General features: G+C 40.8%; 1 protein-coding gene across 4 annotated transcripts in view; it reads right to left on the bottom strand.

Moving 5' to 3' along the window:
- Positions 1–6,255: 6,255 nt before the first annotated feature.
- The window catches only part of ppm1e (protein phosphatase, Mg2+/Mn2+ dependent, 1E), a 71,894-nt gene continuing 58,716 nt past the window's right edge, over positions 6,256–19,433 (bottom strand). For all 4 annotated transcript variants that reach the window (XM_085173973.1, XM_085173975.1, XM_085173974.1 and 1 more), the window contains one exon: positions 6,256–18,600. In XM_085173973.1, the coding sequence (XP_085030099.1) occupies positions 17,672–18,600 (929 nt within the window). In that variant the 3' untranslated portion in view covers positions 6,256–17,671. The remainder of the gene's footprint in view (positions 18,601–19,433) is intronic.

The following is a 19,433-nucleotide window of genomic DNA, read 5'->3' as shown; positions in this document are numbered from 1 at the left end:
TTGTTGTTCTTACATGGACACGATGGAGGGGCACGCAGGGTACTTAGTACTCTCTCGATGAATCCTACGGATCATTTTCTCAGGATTTCATTTGGCGTATGTAATGGTTCCAAAGAGTGAAAAATGACGACCGCAGAAAAAAAACGATCGCCTTATCAGAAAGTTTGCCCGTTAATTTCCTCTTTATCTAGATTTACTGAATAATTGCTGCACATCTAGGTGGGTGCTAATTACTTTGGGGAGCTCTGAAAAATGACTTTCCTTCTAGACCCTCTTACCATTGATAATTTAATTAGAAATATGTGGGGACCTTCTAATGAAAACTTCCCAGGATGGAAGGTTTGTTTTGGGGGGTTTTTTTTGGGTGGGAAAGCAAACTAAACAAAAAAAATCTGCACAGAATGAAAGTGTGTTTCTAATTTTGGGTGAACTGACCCTTTAAATTTGAGGCACATTTAGTTTTCTGAGGAGTTGTCAGCAGAGCTTAATAAGAATCGCTGTAATTATGTAACGTGTGCTCTGCTGCCCTGCTGGCTTTTCTTGATGGATTAATTATTTCTCACCTCACTTCTCTGAACAAACAGAGCGAACACGAGTGAAACGCAGTTGCTGCACTTCACTGGGAGAAAACATGTCGAGTCGTTTCTCCTTCACCCCTCAGCTGTAACTCATTTTAAAAGCCATTTATTCTTCCCATAATCGGGAGTTTGTGTTGTAAATATGTTGGAGTATGTTCTTTTGAGGCTGTGCCTGAATGCACATGGCTTTAACAGCTGGACTGAAAGAAGATGGACTTCTTGTGCGCACCAAGTCTTTACACTAATAATTGAAAAAGTCCATTGCAGCTCATCTTGTAAATTCCGCCTTTTCGTCTGTTCCACTGTTGCGCGCTTTCACATACATGACCGAAACATGGAAAAGCTCATATTCTTCACATGTTGTTTTGTCAAAAGCTGCTTTTGTTTTACATTTCCAGAAGTCACAGTCTATAATTTTATGTGTATATTTCCTTTTTCTTGTGTGTGTAATAAATAAAATGTTTTATGATACTGAGAAAGAGCACGGTTGCTTATTTGTGTAACAGGAAGTTCACCATTTTGAATTTAAGACTCAATTTTGGCCCTGTTTTTTTTTTTTTATGCTATTTTAGGATGTTATGTTTCAACCAACTACTAGGGATTCAGTTTGATCAATTTTGTTTCTCAATCTCATCCAAAGACCTTGGTGATGCTAAGCTTGGTGAAGCGTTTGCAGCTTCGTTAACGGGCGTGTCTGTGGCGGCTTGGAGAACGCCATTTATCCGCCATAGCGTTGTAAGTTATCAGAACTCACGTCTTTGTGAGTTTGGCATGGTTGATAAACCTCCAGGGCTCCAGGACATCGCCACCGTAGCTCCGCCCAGTGCCTACAGACTAAAGCCTTTTGTGATTTAAAAATTCTGATACATGTGACCTTTTCATCATGGGTTTACATTCTAACAGGACTAAAAGACTTGGAACAACAAAAAAATCCAGTGGCACTGAAGCGACTCACAAAATGATGACAAGAGGAAGAATTAGTGCAAATTACCAAAAATGAGATGTGCAAAAATTAGGCTTGAAACAGGCGTAATATACTGTCAACTCAAGACTACAGAGGTCCTGGGTTTGAATTCAGAGCCCTTGTATGTGCAGATTGTATTTCATCCTTTTACTTAATTATGCTTAATTCTCCTGTCACTGTAATTGGTCCTGGGGTACCAGGATCACTGCCTGCTGCTTCTAACACTAATACAGCATGGAGGATACGCTCCTGAACCAGTCATGAACCCGAAATTTTTGCTGCATAAGCCAAATATGCTAATCACTACCATTGAATAATAAGCAAAAACAAGTAAAAGCCAACACCCCCCCCCCCCCCCCCCAAAAAAAAAAAAGGAGAGGGGTTAGGGATATTGTTTAGAACAGCATGCACATTTTGGGTTTGAGAGAAGGGGTATGCTCCTTATTCGTTGTAGTCAACCCTGAAGTGAGCAGTGGAAAGAAGGTCAGACGGATTCAAAGCAGGACTGAGAATGACTGAAAATACAAGAAAGATTCAAAGACACCACAAACTGATGCAAATCAGCTAAACAAAGACAAAAATGTGCATCAGAGAGACAAAATGTAGAAGTCTGGATCTCAGGAGGGAAGCGGTGTCCATTTGGAGTATCAAATAGCAGCTTTCACTGAATTGAAAGGCCTGAGCCCCTGATATTAGATGCTCAGTGTATTGAAATGAATCAGTAATCATATTTATTACACTTTGGTACGGGTTAATACTGCAGAGCATCTTTAAATGTCACGTGTAAAACACATTATTTACACAGTATTCGCTGCACTGGTTCCCATACTCGAACACGGTTCTTTTCCCGTTTCCATATATAAGGAACAGAAACATTGACGCGTTCTCCCTTTTACCTCTGATTCTCATTTTCCTCAGAGCCTGAACTGCTGGAATGGAGAGAATAAAGCCAGATTATGATAGGGGTGAAGTGATGAGTCTTTTTATAGAAAGAATGTGGAGGACTGCTCACTTTTGTAAAGCTGTTTATGTAACAGCAGACAGCACCGTTCCACATGAAAGCCCTGTTACGGCATCACATCTCCGCACACCGTGGCTTCACTTCGCCATACGTGAAAACTCTTTGTGCAGGTTTCCTCTTATTCTCTGCTGCAAATGAACAAAACAAATGTCAGACCTTCTGTGGATGGATTTTATATCCCTCGGGCCATGTTTGACCAGACCACATTAGTGACTTCACCTTCTTTGCCCATACACAGATGGCTGCTTTTTAATTTTAGGCCATAAGAAAACAAAAGAGGGACCATCTGTGGGGTCACCCACGGGAGTCAAAAGGGATGATTGAGCCCTCGGGTCCGGCTTTACTGCTCAGTCAGTAACCGGAGCTAGAAAATCCTCGTCATCTGTAGCTCAGGAGGCCAAAAGGTGTGAGACGATTAATTGGAGTGGAAAGGAAAAATAAATCAATCTTTGCTTTTTGTGAATGTGACATGTTTCAGCCTGAAAAGGTTAATTAAACCAATCCAAACCTTTTTGCCTCAGACCTGTGACAAGTAGCGAAGGCAGTCGTGGAGGGCAACTACAACTTAATGCAATATAAGAAACTTTCTGCTTCTTCCTCACTGCATAAGAAAGGCAAATGCTCAATTCTCACATTTCTCACACAGCTTTAGTTATTTTTAATATTTCAACACTGACTGATCCTATGAGATCTAACCCTAACCTGAGCACTCAGCTTTAAAGATAAGGATTAGACCTAGCCTAAAACTCACTGAAAATCTAGAGAAGCTCCACTTCACCTTCAGGTTTTTTTCACTGTTAAAAAAACAACAACAAAACAAAATAAAATCCTTAAAAATAAATCCAGAAAAGTCGGTCATTTTGTCCTGATTTCCAGGACTTAGTAGAATTTCCCCAAACTAAGAAGGGTCAGGTATTAAGGGTTAGAGTTAAGACAACAGAGGTTGAAAAGGCAGCAGTTTTTGTGAAGATGAAATCAATACTGGCTAGTTATGACTCTTTGCCAACTTTTACAGTCCTGACTTGTTTTACATTAAGAAATTCCCCTGAAGCTAAAACTCCCTGTTTTAAACAGAAAAGAAAGAAACAAAGTCAAAATTCAGTATTTTATTAGCACTGAGCCCTCTCATTTGTTTGGTTATTATCACTTAGATATTAGTATTAATAATTACAAAGTAAATTAATTATTTTACTGTTGATATTTAATTAAATGTAGCTGATGAGTCACCTTTTCAGGGCTTCAAATGAAGAACTTTCAATAGCTTTGTGGTGTTTTGTTGGCCTGGTTTATATGTGGTGGTGTTGCTTTAGTAGAGGACCTTAGTACTCCTCACCACTGCTTAAGTCACTTGTAATGTAGGGGACTGAAAAGTGTCAGTTTTTCCCTTTTGAAATGTAGTGAAACAGAAGTGTAGTGATCGTCTGGCTCTCACCCACGATACAATACAATTAAAAACTAACTAGACTTTTGAAATAAACAAACTGACTGAAGGTACACTGCTCAAATAATTAAGGGACTACTTGGCCATCACAGTGTAACACAGAGCAAATTAAACTTCAGGGATATTTATCTGTCCAATCAGGAATCAGAAACCGCTGTGAAACTGTCTCAGCTGAGCAAACCCAAGGCGGTGCCACAGACCAATTCTCTCTTCTTATCCCTCCCTGGTCTCCTTGTCACTGCTGGTACAATGGCATGATACCTGCAGCCCATTCGGGTTGCGATGGCAGATCCATCCAGGTTTGCTTTTTCTCTCATATCACTCTCAAGAGTGTGGAGGCGATGCCAGGAGATGGGTTAGACAGGTTGTTGCCCTTTTATGGCCCCTAACAGCAGGAGGAACAGGAAGAGCACTGCCAGAGTTCCTGAAAATGACCTCCAGAGGTTTGCTCATGTACATGTTTCTGACCACACTGCCAGAGATGGACTCCATGAAGATGACATGAGGACCCAGCGTCCTGCAGTGGGACCTACACCTCAATGCTACCATTCGTGCACCTGTTGGCACTTTGATTTCCCTGACATTTTACTGACTCGTGTTACTTTATGACAGGGGCGATTCTAGGATTAGAGCTTTGGGGGTGCTGAGCACCCAGAGCTGCTCAGCCGGGCAAGACAAACTTTACTCGTCATGATGAGACTTCTTCCCTGTCTCTGTTAGTCCCTGCATCCTTAAATGTCTCCAGTTGTCCCGAGTTCTCTCTGACTGTCTCCTTGGTGCATTTAAACCCCTGTTCCTCCCTGGCCTCATCATCTGTTGTCTTCATCTCTGTTATCAGTCATCAGAATTTTACCATCTCTGTGCAAGTCTGCAAATTTCTTTATTAAATCATAAGATTCTTAAATTCATCAAGTCTCTCTGTGCCTGGGTCCTCGTCACAAAACATGACATCATTGTTTTGTACATTTTAACACAATTTAATCCCACATTTGTGAAAGAAAAGCAAAACACTTTTTTGAAAAGTCTGTAACAAAACCATCAAAAATGATAAAGGTTATTTAAATGCTGCAAAAGAAGAATGGATTGGAATTAAAAAAACAACAACACACACATCCTAACCTTAATTACTTTACTGGGGGAAAATGATGAATGGTGATCATAGTGAGTAAAAAGTAAACTGGGTGCATTTTTTGGACAGAGATTCACTTTTAATGTGTATGTATAATATAATACAGATATATGAAAATAGACTCCAAAAATAGAGTCCTTGAAATCTACAAATTATTGATAAAAAAAATTATAGAAATGGAGGCAACTTTGTCTATGGTACAATGTATGAAAATATCTTTACTGCAGATACTACTATGGCTCCGCAGATTTATTCCTTTCATTTTAACCTGTGTTGCCTCACCTTGAAGTTGGCAGATACTTTTGGTGGTCAACTCTCTCAAGCAGTTTAACAGTTTCTGTTTTGCCTGTCACTGTTCCCTGTCTGTTTTCTTACCTGGTTCTTCCTGACCTTGCACTTTCTCCTCATGTTCCCCTCTTTCCTCTCTCCCTCTTTGGACTGACAATCATACACAAATAGATTGTATTCAATTAAATGAAAAAATTACATTAATATGAAAAAAATATTATTAAGATCACTAATAAAAAAAGTTCTCTCTCAGTGTACTTTCAACCAAAAGTCAAATAACCAAACCACATGAACATCTTATAAAAGATATAAATATTGAAACATTGATCCAACATTATCCTTTATTGACGGATCATTTGTTCTTACACTTTTACCTGAATGTTGCTCCTGGGTTTAATCTTGGCACATGCACATATGACAAAATAACCAGCTTCTCTCATTAGATTTCAAATAGGACAATGGCAACAACAGCTGGCTACGGACAATTTTAAGTTTTAGATTTTAAATAGGCTGTATTGGGAGCAATGGGAGCAACAGGACAGTCAAATGTCGCACAGTAGGATGGATTGTAGGGTAGCAAACATTGTCGCAAAACACGTTTTCAACACTGCAGGTTACCTGAGTGTAATGTTTTTCAGCTAAAAAGAAACATGGTCTGACTCCTACTTAACTATATAAAGAGTAACTGAAGGTTAAAGGCAGTTAACATGACCTGTTTTAAGCCAGGCACTTCCGCTCCGCTGCGTCTCAGCCACCATCGCTCTGGCAGCAACGGCACTAGAGCCAGTGCAGGGGAGAGCTGGAACAAACCTTTTTTTTTTCGGGGGGGGGGGGGGGGGGGGTATCTATACTTTTGTTGTTAAAATGTTACGTCTCAATCAAGTACTGTATGTTTTTATATTTTTAGTAGTGTGTCACACAAACAGCAAATATTGTCAAAAAAAAGTAAAAAATCTTTGGGGGTGCTTTGGTTCATTTTGGGGGTGCTGACCCAAAAAGCTCATCTTTTAGCCCCAAAAAGGGGCTAAAATCGCCCCTGCTTTATGACCAAGCAGTGTATATAATGCACAAAACTAAAGTATAGTAAATCCAATAGAGATGGAATGTTTTTTAGTCTTTAATGTTTTTTGTGGTCATTTTGATTAATATGTTTATTGTAAATTGGATGTTTACATGAATGTGAGTCAGGCGTCACCAAACATATTATAATAAAGAAACAAGTAAAAGTAATACAGAAATAATTATGTCAAACTCAATCAGGAAACTGAAATAAAAATGAAAGTAGAATTAACCTAATAAAAGATACAAAACTAACTAACAGGGTTTATAGTTGTCAGCTGGTGACTGTGTGGAGGTGATTTGAGTACAGTCATGTTCCAGAAACCAGCTTGAGATTATTTGAACTTTGTGGCATGGTGTGTTTTCCTGCTGGAAGCAGCCATCAGAAGATACAGATGGACACACTGCTGCCATAAATGGTTGGATGTGGTCAGCAACAATACTCGAGTAGTATGTAGTGGCTAAATGATGCTCAGTTGGAGACCAAAGCCAAAACCATTGATACAAAGCAGGGTGGATCCATACAGTCATAGTGCTTATGCCAAACCTTCCCATCCAAATGTTGCATCACAAATCGAGGAACCATTTTTTTACTCTTCCATTGTCCAATGTTGAGTCAAATTGTAACATTACTTTCTTGTTCCCATAAGTGGAACCCAGTGCTGCCCAATGCTTCTGCGTCAAGGTTCAATTGTGCGGTGTGCTCAGAGATGCTCTTCCGCAGCTCGAGGCAGTCGGCCATTCTCCTGTGACTTCTGATTTTCTGATTATACATTTGCATTAACAACCAGTTAAATTAGTTGTACTTAAAAAGTGTACAGTGAGTATATTTTATTGAAGGTTACAAATGATCTTCTTATGGCCTCTGACAGTGGACTCATCTCTGTGCTTGTCCTGCTAGACCTCAGTGCAGCGTTCAATACTGTTGACCATAATATCCTATTAAAGCGATTAGAACATGCTGTAGGTATTACAGGTACTGCGCTGCAGTGGTTTGTATCATATCTATCTAATAGACTCCAATTTGTACATGTAAATGGAGAGTCCTCTTCACACACTAAGGTCAGTTATGGAGCTCCACAGGGTTCAGTGCTAGGACCAATTCTGTTTGCATTATACATGCTTCCCCTAGGCAGTATCATTAGAAGAGATAGCATAAATTTTCCTTGCTATGCAGATGACACCCAACTCTATCTATCCATGAAGCCAGATAACACACACCAATTAGTTAAACTGCAGGAATGTCTTAAAGACATAAGGACCTGGATGGCCGCTAACTTTCTACTTCTTAATTCAGATAAAACTGAGGTTATTGTACTCGGCCCTGAAAATCTTACAAATATGGTATCTAACCAGATTCTTACTCTGGATGGCATTACCTTGGCCTCCAGTAACACTGTGAGGAACCTTGGAGTAATTTTTGACCAGGACATGTCCTTCAACGCACATATTAAACAAATATGTAAGACTGCTTTCTTCCATTTGCGCAACATCTCTAAAGTTAGAAATATCCTGTCTCAGAGTGACGCTGAAAACTAGTTCATGCATTTATTACTTCCAGGCTAGACTACTGCAATTCATTATTATCAGGATGTCCAAAAAACTCACTGAAAAGCCTTCAGTTAATCCAAAATGCTGCAGCAAGAGTACTGACAGGGACTAGAAAGAGAAAGCATATTTTTCCTGTATTGGCTTCCCATCATTGGCTTCTTGTTAAATCCAGAATTGAATTCAAAATCCTTCTCCTCACATACAAGGTCTTAAATAATCAGGCCCCATCTTATCTTAATGACCTTGTAGTACCATATCACCCTATTAGAGCACTTCGCTCTTGCACTGCAGGCCTACTTGTTGTTCCTGAAGTATTTAAAAGTAGAATGGGAGGGAGAGCCTTCAGTTTTCAGGCCCCTCTTCTGTGGAAACAGCTTCCAGTTTGGATTCGGGAGACAGACACTATCTCTACTTTTAAGATTAGGCTTAAAACTTTCCTTTTTGCTGACTTGAATCCTTCCTTAGTTATGCTGCAATAGACGTAGGCTGCCGGGGGATTCCCATGATGCATTGAGTTTTTCCTTTCCAGTCACCTTTCTCACTCACTATGTGTTAATAGACCTCTGCATTGAATCATATCTGTTATTAACCTCTGTCTCTCTTCCACAGCATGTCTTTATCCTGTTTTCCTTCTCTCACCCCAACCGGTCGCAGCAGATGGCCCCGCCCCTCCCTGAGCCTGGTTCTGCCGGAGGTTTCTTCCTGTTAAAAGGGAGTTTTTCCTTCCCACTGTCGCCAAAGTGCTTGCTCATAGGGGGTCATATGATTGTTGGGTTTTTCTCTGTATCTAGTGTACAATATAAAGCGCCTTGAGGCAACTTTTGTTGTGATTTGGCGCTATATAAATAAAAATTGAATTGAATATATTCAAATTTCACAAACCTGACATGAAGTCGAAGGTCTTTGACTCCTGTTTGCAGCAGCGAAATATACTTTAGAAGACGGGACCATCAAGGAGGACGACAAGCTGTGTGAATTATGTGAATAAGAAGCTGCGCATGAATTAAACTTTATTTTGTGCCGTTCTCATTTATTTAATGTTTGTTAAAATCTTTAAACCCAGAAATGTTTTGATTCAAGGTTGTTTATAGGGCAACTTATAGGTTATTGTGATACTCTAGTTCTGGTTAATTATTATAGGTGTCTTGTAAGCCCATTTGGGCTGGGTATAATGTTTTAAGCATCATATAATAATAAAATTTGATCAGTTAGTGAATCTATAAACCTGTTATGTGTCTAAATACCAACGAAAGTATTTTCTATAGATTTATTTTTAAACCAACCTGGTGTTTTTTCTGGTGGGCAAAAACAGACAAAATGTGAAAAAATGAAGGCAAAGAAAGAATTATATAATAATTACTTAAATAGCAATATTTTGTAGGTAGTTGATAATTTTACTTGCCAAATGTTCACAATTATTCCCAAAAACATGCCTGCAGACGGTCCTATTGATGCAAATGGTTCACAGCTATTAGATTCAATAAATTAAATGAGAACGCATCATCCGACAGTCTTTTATGCGATGTCAGACAGTCACAGTTAAAGAAAAAGCATCAGCCAGAGACTTGGTCTAATCTTTATATACATAATTAGTCACCAGTTACAATACACATATTTATATACTACAGGAACACAGATAATACAGGTACTCAGTGTGTGTTTTACATTTTTTTTATTATTATTATCATTTTTTCTTTACCTAACCTGCATGTTGAAGAAGAGCCAATCATGGGGTTTGTCTTCAAGCCTGGAGGACAAGAAGGGGAGAGGCTCTCACTCTCAGCCCTACTCCCAACTCACCACATATCCACTGGTCTACATTTGAGCAGTGCATAGGTCTCAGAAGTCCGGACTCCTTTTCTAACGCACACAGATGGCTTATACAAGTTTAAACATCCTGCCTCTTTCATCCCAGCTCCTTTTTTTTTGTTTTTATAGAAGAAAGCTTCACATTCATTCTTCTATCTAATGCTAAAGCTGATCTGAGACATATTAGGACTCATCTGCAGATAAAATGAATGGGAAGTGGACTTCATGGACTCGCCCATTATGCCCTTTCAAGTATGGCTTAACACAACTGTATTTTGTTGCATCCTTCAGCAGAAGACAAACCCACAGAGAGCCTTTAATGCAATGTCATTATTGCTTACAGAGTAAAAGAAAAAGCTTTTGTGTTCATAGACACAGTGCAGATTCACAGAGGGCCCTATAGTTGGACGGTGATCATGGGAGAGCAGAGCCGAACCTCTGCTTGCTTTCATCATGAGAGCGGGGACACGTCCGACTCGGAGGAACTTATTAAGAGCAAGCAGAGTGTGAGTGGGTCGGGGAGTGTAGGGTTTCTCAATCTAAGGTGGAGGATTTACCACAGGGAATGATGGCAAATGCTTTCTTTGCTTATACAGTAACAATTTCTGTGGTTTTTCAGTATGATGGGTAACACTGTATTCACATGAATGCAGCCAACGGGGATTCCTGGTCACTGAGAGCTGTCACGGTTTGAAAAACTGAACAACAGGACACCGAAAACTACAACTGCACTGCAAAGCTGGAGTGGGCACGAGTAAAACGAGCTTCAGAGTGTCAGTGTGCACACAGCAGTTTCCTATAGCAGAGCAGAACTGCCACCAAATATCAAAACCTCTTTAACATCAAAGGAGATCTCGTTCTAATGAAAAACCATCAAACTTAATGTAATACAGTTTTATGTTGGAGTAGACGGTGCAGACTGTGTGTTTGCTGGATATTTAGTGTTTCTCCGCTTGAACAGATATGGCTTCAGGATCTAAAATAATGCATCTGAAATGTATTCAGGCTGTGAGCGGCTCACTCAAGAGACAGATATGCCACCATAGTCCAATATTTCAACCCTAAACCAAAGTAAAACTGTATTAAACTAAGCATTAGAGAAATGAATGTAAATAAAATGAAATTTTCGAGTCTCTCCTAGGAGTTATTAATTCAGAATATCTGGACCATTGCTTTAATGCAAAAATCATTAAGTAGTGAAAAATGGTGCGATTGTTCCTTTTTGCATGGTCTTGTACAGTTATGGTTACAGACCACTGCATCACTTCCATGCATTTGTATTTTGACTAACAACTGATCACTGATAGTATTACTTCTATTTTCCCCCAGTTTGCTCAGAAATTCATGTTTTCCAGAGGATGAACCCTAACAACTTTGGTGGTCCCATGATTTCCCCTCTATCACTACCATCCATCTGTCCATCTTCCACTTATCCAATTCAGTGTCACACAGTGGGACTGGAGCCAATCCCAGCCATCATGGTGAGAAGCAGGGTACACCCTGACAGGTAGTTTATTAACCTAACGTACATGTGTTTGTGACGGGAAGCTGGGGCACAGAGAAAACCCCAGCCGGCTCATGGGCTTGAACCCAGGACTGTCTCATTGTGCTGCACCACTGCTCCACTGTGCTCCCCTGCAGTAAACAAAATATCATAGAAATGGACGCTGCCTTTTGGTGTTAGTGACATAATTTGGATCAGAGATGTTCGTCAATAATCTGGGAACCTGTCAATGCATTTGCAGGATTTTGGCTGGGAATTATAGGCGAGTCGCTTGTGGACGCACACCCATGCCTTTTTAGCTAACAGCTGGTGGATAGTCCAAGCTCCAGTTGCCAAGGTAACCCTGTGATGTATTTCCAACATTGTCATATGTCTATCATTATAACAGGACCCTGTCACCCTATGGCGGCTCTGCTTCCCCGGAGTTCGAGGCTTTGTGAAAGCTGTAAACTTTGAGCTAAAATAGCTGTGTTTGTAACGCAAACCTACTGATATGACTGGCATTTTTTAAGGCTGATACTAATAAAAAAAATCAAAGCTATTGCAGAAGATTAAGCCAATAATTTAATGTATGTTTTCCCCAGATTACTATTCTCATCTGGGAAATAGAGAGCGGGATGAGGATGAAACAGCAGCGAGGCCACAATCGGACAACACTCATCTCCTCACCGCCACCTCAGTGATTTTCAGACCGTCTGACTTTTTCAAGTAGATATCTCACCAGCTGATGGACTAAAACCATTGATTTACAAGACGGAATTATTATATGTACACTCCTCCAGCACCCAATTAACTCACATTACTCATAATATACACACATCCATTCCTAAGTGATTTTTTATAATGACTTGATTTCCTTGGTTGCCTATCGTCTTCACGCTTCTGGAGACAAACACTGCAGATACAGTCCCAGAAAAAGCAATCCAGTGGCTGTAGTTTGTTGAGTGTCTGGACGGTACATTCCTCAAAAAATTATTCTTACCCTCACAAAAAAACAAAACAAAGAAAAACACCTCATGTTGACCCTCTTCACCAAGTCTGTCAGGACATTCTGGGACATGAGGTACATTCTGCTCATGCTCGTCACTATTCAGTCCACAGGATGGTTACAGGAGACAACAGCAACAGGGTTAGTGATGCTGGGTGTTTTGTCAGCCAGTGAAAGTGGATGAACTGTTTACAGATCCAGGTTATCACTAACATTTGGAAAGGTACAGTGTTACAGGAAGAATTAATATGTCCACACAAAAGCGTAGCAGACAGATTTTTAGCCTTTCCAAACCTCAAAACACAAGAAACAAAGGTAAGTAATCCCATGGTGAGCAGGCCTCTTGGACCAGTGCATGGACTCACAGGCTGGAGGGTTGGAGGAGGGGGTACAGGTGGCTTACATCTTCAAAATGGGCTTCTGTATGCTAGCATAGACAATGAAAAAAATGGTGTAGCTTCCAGGCCTGAAAACTGAAGCCAGCATAGAAGTGCCTTCAACATATATATTTTTTAAAGGGCACCAGGAGGTGACTTCTCTGGCTGCAAAAGGACTTCTGGCCCTAGAGAAGCCTATGGAAAAATATAGCTCAGAATTTCAGGTCATATCAAATAAACCGTCAGGTCCACTTTGTTAATTGTCAGAAAGGAGAACGATCTAGGGTATACTCACTGGCTAACAAGTTCTGATTGATTCGTTGTCGCATCGAGTTTCAAAACACTGAAAAAGTTCCGCCCAAGGCTTTGTAACGTCATGGTGGCTACATCCATCTTTTATATTGTCTGTGCACTAGCTCGTATTGTAACCTCATTAAATAGCTGCAATCTCGCTGGCTGTTGTTGTTTCGTTTGGTTACCCCTGATAATCTGGATTTGAAGTTGGACTTTAATAACAAATAAAGCATGGCGAATATGTAAAAAATTTATAGGTGCGCCACCTTTTTTATATATCTGCTCAGCTGGATAACTAGTTCACTAGTATTAAAGCAGATTAAGAGACAAATGGCACTAAATTAATCCAGAGTATGCGGGAGAAACTGAAACAATGGTGGCTAATGGAGAACAAAAATCCCATTTTTGTGGCAAAAATCAACAAACTTTTTAAAGTTTTTTTTAAAATCAGGTTTTACAGGTGATTTTTAATGTCTTAAGATAATTTAGATAATGATTCAAAATAAATACCTACTTTAACCCCCTTTAAAGTCTTTGCTGAGTAGTCTTAAAACACGGCCACTAAAAACATTAAAATCACCAAACACTGGTTAGTCCTGATCTGAGCCTTCTCTCATGTGGGCTAACATTAAAAGTCCAATATCAACAGCTGAATGTCAGATAAGATTTATACTGCTTCCAAGTTGTTTTTTCCCCCGAAGCTTTAAAGAGGGTTGCATCAAAATACCTTTTACTTTTAACGCTTTACAGGGTTTTTGTTGGAGCTAATTAACTTTGCCCTCAGTACAAAAATTATTTTCTTTTGTGAAAAAGTTAGCATTCTCAGTAGCTGGAGAGGATGGTAACCTTCTTGTTTTTAGCTAGTTATGAGGGTGTATTTGAGAACCTTTTACAAGGTTTTTGTTTCTAAATTGAATGACCCCGTAAAAATACTAACCACAGGTGTTGTTTGAACTAAAGTTTGTTGGCCAGGAATCAATCAGATTAGTGCACGCTTCTGTATAAAGGTAAATATTTTTCAGAGTAAATTTTCAGTATCATTAGATTATAGCCATAGAGTATGGTGAAATACAAAGGGTAATATATTTAATGCAAAGTGAGATTAGATTGGGTTTAAGTGTTATTAGTGTCATTAGGATTAATGAGTCCAATATGAAAAAAACTGTCTTTGTAGTATTATCACATAAAGTCAGTCAGAGGATTATTGTTTGATGGCTACATGGTTGCTTGGTATTTATGATTATGAATTATTGTTTATAGGATCTGTACTGAGTGGATATTTGGGGTAAGACATGAAAAAACAAACATAAATGGGATAAATATCTTTTCAGGCAAATTGGTATAAAAACTGAAGATTTCTATGGCCTGATAAGATACCTGAAGTGAGCCTGTTGGACAGCACAGAGGGCCTCTCCATTGCAGAATCTAGATCAGATCCAATTATAAAGGCTCTGTGAAGCCATGGGAGTAAGCCACAGTGGATTTCTCTGACAGTGGCAGCTATTTGTCTATTCATGTGGTGTTGAAAGGAATTGGAAAAATTCGCTACCAACTGCAAAACATGCCCTGAAGTTACAACAACTCTGAATGTCTGCAAAAATGTTGCTACGAGACAAATGAAGTGTTGTCTCGTAGCAACATGAAGTGTTTGGCTTATACTGAGAAATCTTTGATTAGTGGTGCAAATTCACATTTTCATACACATTTGTGATGAAAATTAATTTTGGAAATCCATCCATCCATCCATTCGCTTCCGCTTATCCTTTTCAGGGTCGCGGGGGGCGCTGGAGCCTATCCCAGCTGTCATAGGGCGAGAGGCAGGGTACACCCTGGACAGGTCGCCAGTCTGTCGCAGGGCCAACACACAGAGACAGACAACCATTCGCACTCACATTCACTCGCACATTCACACCTAGTGGCAATTTGGATTATCCAATTAACCTATCCCCACAAGTTGCATGTCTTTGGACGGTGGGAGGAAGCCGGAGTACCCGGAGGGAACCCACGCAAACACGGGGAGAACATGCAAACTCCACACAGAAAGACCCCGGCCTGATGGTGGAAGTGAACTCAGGACCTTCTTGCTGTGCGGCAACAGTGCTAACCACCGTGCCACCGTGCTAATTTTGGAAATGTTTTCTTTAATTTGCCATAACTTTGGATAGCAAGTCAGGTAAATCCATATTAATTCATTATAGCTATGAATATGTGTGTACTTTTTAAAGCACTTAGTAAGAAAATACAACATGTCTTCTTTGTAGCACTCATGTTGTTTTCACATTAAACGCTATAGGCTACATGAACAGCGGAAGTCGGAAGAACAATTTTCCCAACTGGGACCATCTAAGGAGGATGTGAATGCACAGTAGTAGCTGCACTATGTAATGTCGGCGATATACTGTTATGCAGTGATTCTTTATTTACATTTTGATAGCTGTCTCTTAGGCTCCTAAGTTTTGGGGACACTGGCTGGGTCGCTTTCTTCATGAGAAGTTGAAACCACTCCCACATCTGTACACTTAGTTAAACAAGAAGCCACTGCAAACCAGATGTCAATTAGCTTAGCTTAGCTTGAAGACTGGAAGCAGGTACCCTACAACAAAATCTGTTTGGGGCAGTGTAGCGGCAACGCCTCCTCCTGGTCTCTTACATTTGCTCAACATTTAAAAATGACATAATACTAACATAAAAGAGAAAGCCCAGTCAAAGCAGCATCATAAAACATTATAATGTACCTCACATGTATGACATCACCTCTACAGTTTTCTATAATGTTACTACAATGTTGCAAAATAGTCTGGTTATTTTGCTACAAGAAATGATGAAGAAACTGATACCCCACTGATAACGTGGGGTATCAGACCCCACGTTATTAAAAACTTTTAGAAAATTTCCTGTTTCTCTGAATTAATAAATAATACAGCTGGAAAATACTGCATGGTCATCCTATCTTGATAGACATAGCTGTGATAGATATTGGTGTTATCCATAAGTAAGCATCAGTAAGCTGAGCCAATCAGCTGCTGGTAATAGCTTCATATTTATCAGACAGATGTGAGAGTGGTATCATACTTTCTTTTTGGCAAAATAAAAATGTTAATCTCTTTTGCTGTTAGAGCCTCGTGATATGACTGGGCTGAACGCAGAAGCCAGACTTGTCTTTAATGGTGATATGAAACAATGAGTGACCGGGTGTATGAAGGACATGGAGCTCAGTAACTCAGTAATATGGAAGGTATGGAATACCTGTGGGAAAAATGCTTTTGTTCACTGGGTTTTCTGTAAAAAACAAAAACAACCAAAACTATGATGAAATTGTTTTTTTGTTTTTTGTTTTTAAACCTGCTCTAAAAAACCCATTATCTCAGGAGAATATCACCATCTGGACTACATGGACTACATGAAGAATTTATTCAGGTAAGTGACTGCTAATCTTTTATAATCCGGTGCTAAGTGCTTTTATCTGTAGACAAATGTGGCTGGATAATGGCTGGGTCATTGACTGAATTGGAGGGGGCAGAACAGCGTGTGCTTCCAGTCCGAAAAACCAGGAGCAACAATTGTTCCAGCCTCCGCTTACGAATGTTATTCATCTGCCACCGAGGGATTGTTGAGGAGACAGAGAGGCAGGCTGCGCTATTAGAGCTTAATTTAATGCTGGGTCGCTCGACATTCTCAGTAGCTTACTCAGAAGAAAAGATGATATGTGACACCTGGCGTGCATTTATCCCTGGGTATGACTGCACGGTGAGATGCAGAATTTAAAAAAAATGTGTGGATGATTACATTTAAAAGCATGAAGTTCAGTTAGAGCTACGGAGATAGATTTGACTCCCCACCCCCACCCCCCACCCTCGTCTGTCCACTTTGTGTGAATGAGCAAACCAGCAAAAGTGGTTTGGTGGTGGCTTATACATTTTATATATTGTAACAAGAGAGTAACAAGAAATGACGGTAAAGATGGCTAAAAGGGATCAGATCCCTGCAGTACATGATACTTTTGTCCACAAACTTTTGACCAAGCCGTGCAATTTTTTCCTTTATTTCATCCTCATTTTTTCCTTCTTCAAGTACCAGATTTAATCTTTTCTGTGTTGCATCTTCTTTCTTTTTAAAATTGTCTCTTCAAAATAGTCTGTAGAGCGACCAAGCACATAAATTAATCTTAAATGTGTTCAGACTGAATATGTTTCTCATCAACAAAACTGCTTCTAAATGTTTCTGGTGTCCAGTTCTTTCTGTTATTTGCCTTTAAATCTTCACTTATATCCTCGTTGATGAAGTACTCAGACCTAAACTTTATGTAAGGTGCCTACGGTGGGCTGTATCCTTCAGTCTGAACACATCTTATTAACCTGCACTTCCAGCTCTGGCTTCATTTTGACTGGTCAGTGGTCCCAATGGAGAATGCAGTTATGAGCTTTACCTACAGCATTGAGGAGTGGGGCTTGTGTTAATGGGCCAGCTTACAATTGGAAACATTTCAGCTTAGGACAGAGAGCACCACTCCTCTGACAGAGATTCAATAATCACATAACAACTGCAGGAGCTACAACTACCAACTATCAAAGAAAGACATGTTGACGTGTTGTTGAAGGCAAAGGTGGATGGGTGGACTGCGGGGCAGGAAGGAGGGTTGAAGGAGATGGTTTGGTCTGGGTCACCTCTTCAGATGGTGGCATCATGGGGCAGTTGAGGCACTGCCACTCCGGATTTCCGGTTGGAGTAGCGCTGCATGTGGGGCAGCAGGGGGCCAGATGGTAACAGGCCTAGCAGCTCCCTGGATCTGCTTGGTAACCTCCGCCCCCACCGGCGACTACCATAACCGAGCTTGCGGCTTCGCCTCACTGCCTGGCCTAACAGCATGGCTGTGTGGGGCCACAGTGGGTCCGTGAAGCTAGAGATGCTGGACTCCTGAAGCGGGACACAGGACCTGCGCCTCAGTGCGCGTTCTCGGAAGATGTGAGAGGCAGCGAAGAGGTCGGGGCTAAGGCCGAAAGAGCTGCGGGTCAGCGAGATGCGGCCCTCCAGCGCTGGCCCCAGCAGGCTGAGGCTAGTTCTGTCCGTGAACGAGTCAGTTCGGTCTTCGTAGCCAAGGTCAGCCGGTGCTGAGCACTGCTGCAGGGGCCAGCCTCCACGGCTCTTCCCCCCATTGTCCGCATTGCTTCCTCCCTCTCCGCCGTCACGCTCTACCCTGACCGCTTCATCTTCCTCCTCCTGCTCCTCCTCTTCTTGCTCCTCCTCCTCCACCTCTGCTACCTCCTCCTCGTCCGCCACCTCTCCCTCCACCACACCCTCCTCCTCCTCCTCGGTGCTGGTGGGCAGTGGCGAGCGAGGGTCCCGCAAGAAGACCACTATGACAGTGATATTATCGCTAGAGCCCGCATCCCGGGCTGAGGCCACCAGCTTATGAGCTACCATGGTGGTGTCCCCAGCGTTCTCCTGGAGATGATCACTGACCACGCGCACCGCCTCATCTGGATTCACCGTGTCCCAGAAGCCATCGCAGGCCAGAATCAGGTAGTCTTCTGAACCATCCAATGGGAAGATGCCATGGTCTGCGTCACCACAGATGTAGGGTTTGTGCTCCGAGTCACCTGTCAACACAGGTAACAGTTTAATCTGTGAGGATCTGCTCAGACTAAGGTAAAAACATCCAGGAACATCTCATGAATCAGGAAAAGGAATCTAGTAGGAAATTATCTAAAATAATAACATTATATTTATACTGCTTTCTAATAGTGGGATTAGCATATGTACATGTGCTGCTTTAAATGTTTGGGTGGGGTGGGGGGTGTTAAAGTTGTTCTCTATTAGAGTGATCGCTGCCTTACTCTTACATTTAACACCCTACCTTAAATCTAACTCTGTTTTAGGGTTAAATTGTAACTTTAACCCTAAAGGAAATCTTTAACTCTCGTGTTAGTTCTTGAAGGGATGTGAAAAAAATAAGAGTGAACCGATACATTAGGGTTAGGTGCAACTTTCCCTTTCCCTCACTCTGCAGCTCTAAAACTAAGTCTGGTTCTCAAAAAGATAGCTGGATCAATTTTTCTGTAAGGAAGCTATTTTTGGCTGCTCCCTTATTCACAAAGGGTCACCACAAAAGGTAGCTCTGCATATTTGATTGGTAGATTGTTTTACTTCCTGACTCAAAACCTCAAAGGGATTTGTCTGTATTCCTCGGTCTGAACCGGGGAGCCTTTTCCTTGCCAGGTAAACGTGTAAGCTGATAAACTTGGATATGCTTTTACGGATGTGTTTTAATGTCATTTTATATTTTATATTCGTTTTTTGTCTTTTCTGTAGCAAATGACTTCTGTCGTTCTTTTTGGATGAGCAGTTTTCAAGAAGGGTACCACCCACAACCTGCCCACAGTCTGCCCACAATCACGCATATTTCTCTTTTCAAAAGAGAAACTTTATGATT

Source organism: Neolamprologus multifasciatus, chromosome 10 (assembly GCF_963576455.1).
Source record: "Neolamprologus multifasciatus chromosome 10, fNeoMul1.2, whole genome shotgun sequence".
Lineage (NCBI taxonomy): Eukaryota > Metazoa > Chordata > Actinopteri > Cichliformes > Cichlidae > Neolamprologus > Neolamprologus multifasciatus.
Note: the sequence above shows the minus strand (reverse complement) of the source record. Positions and strands in the feature narration are given on the sequence as shown.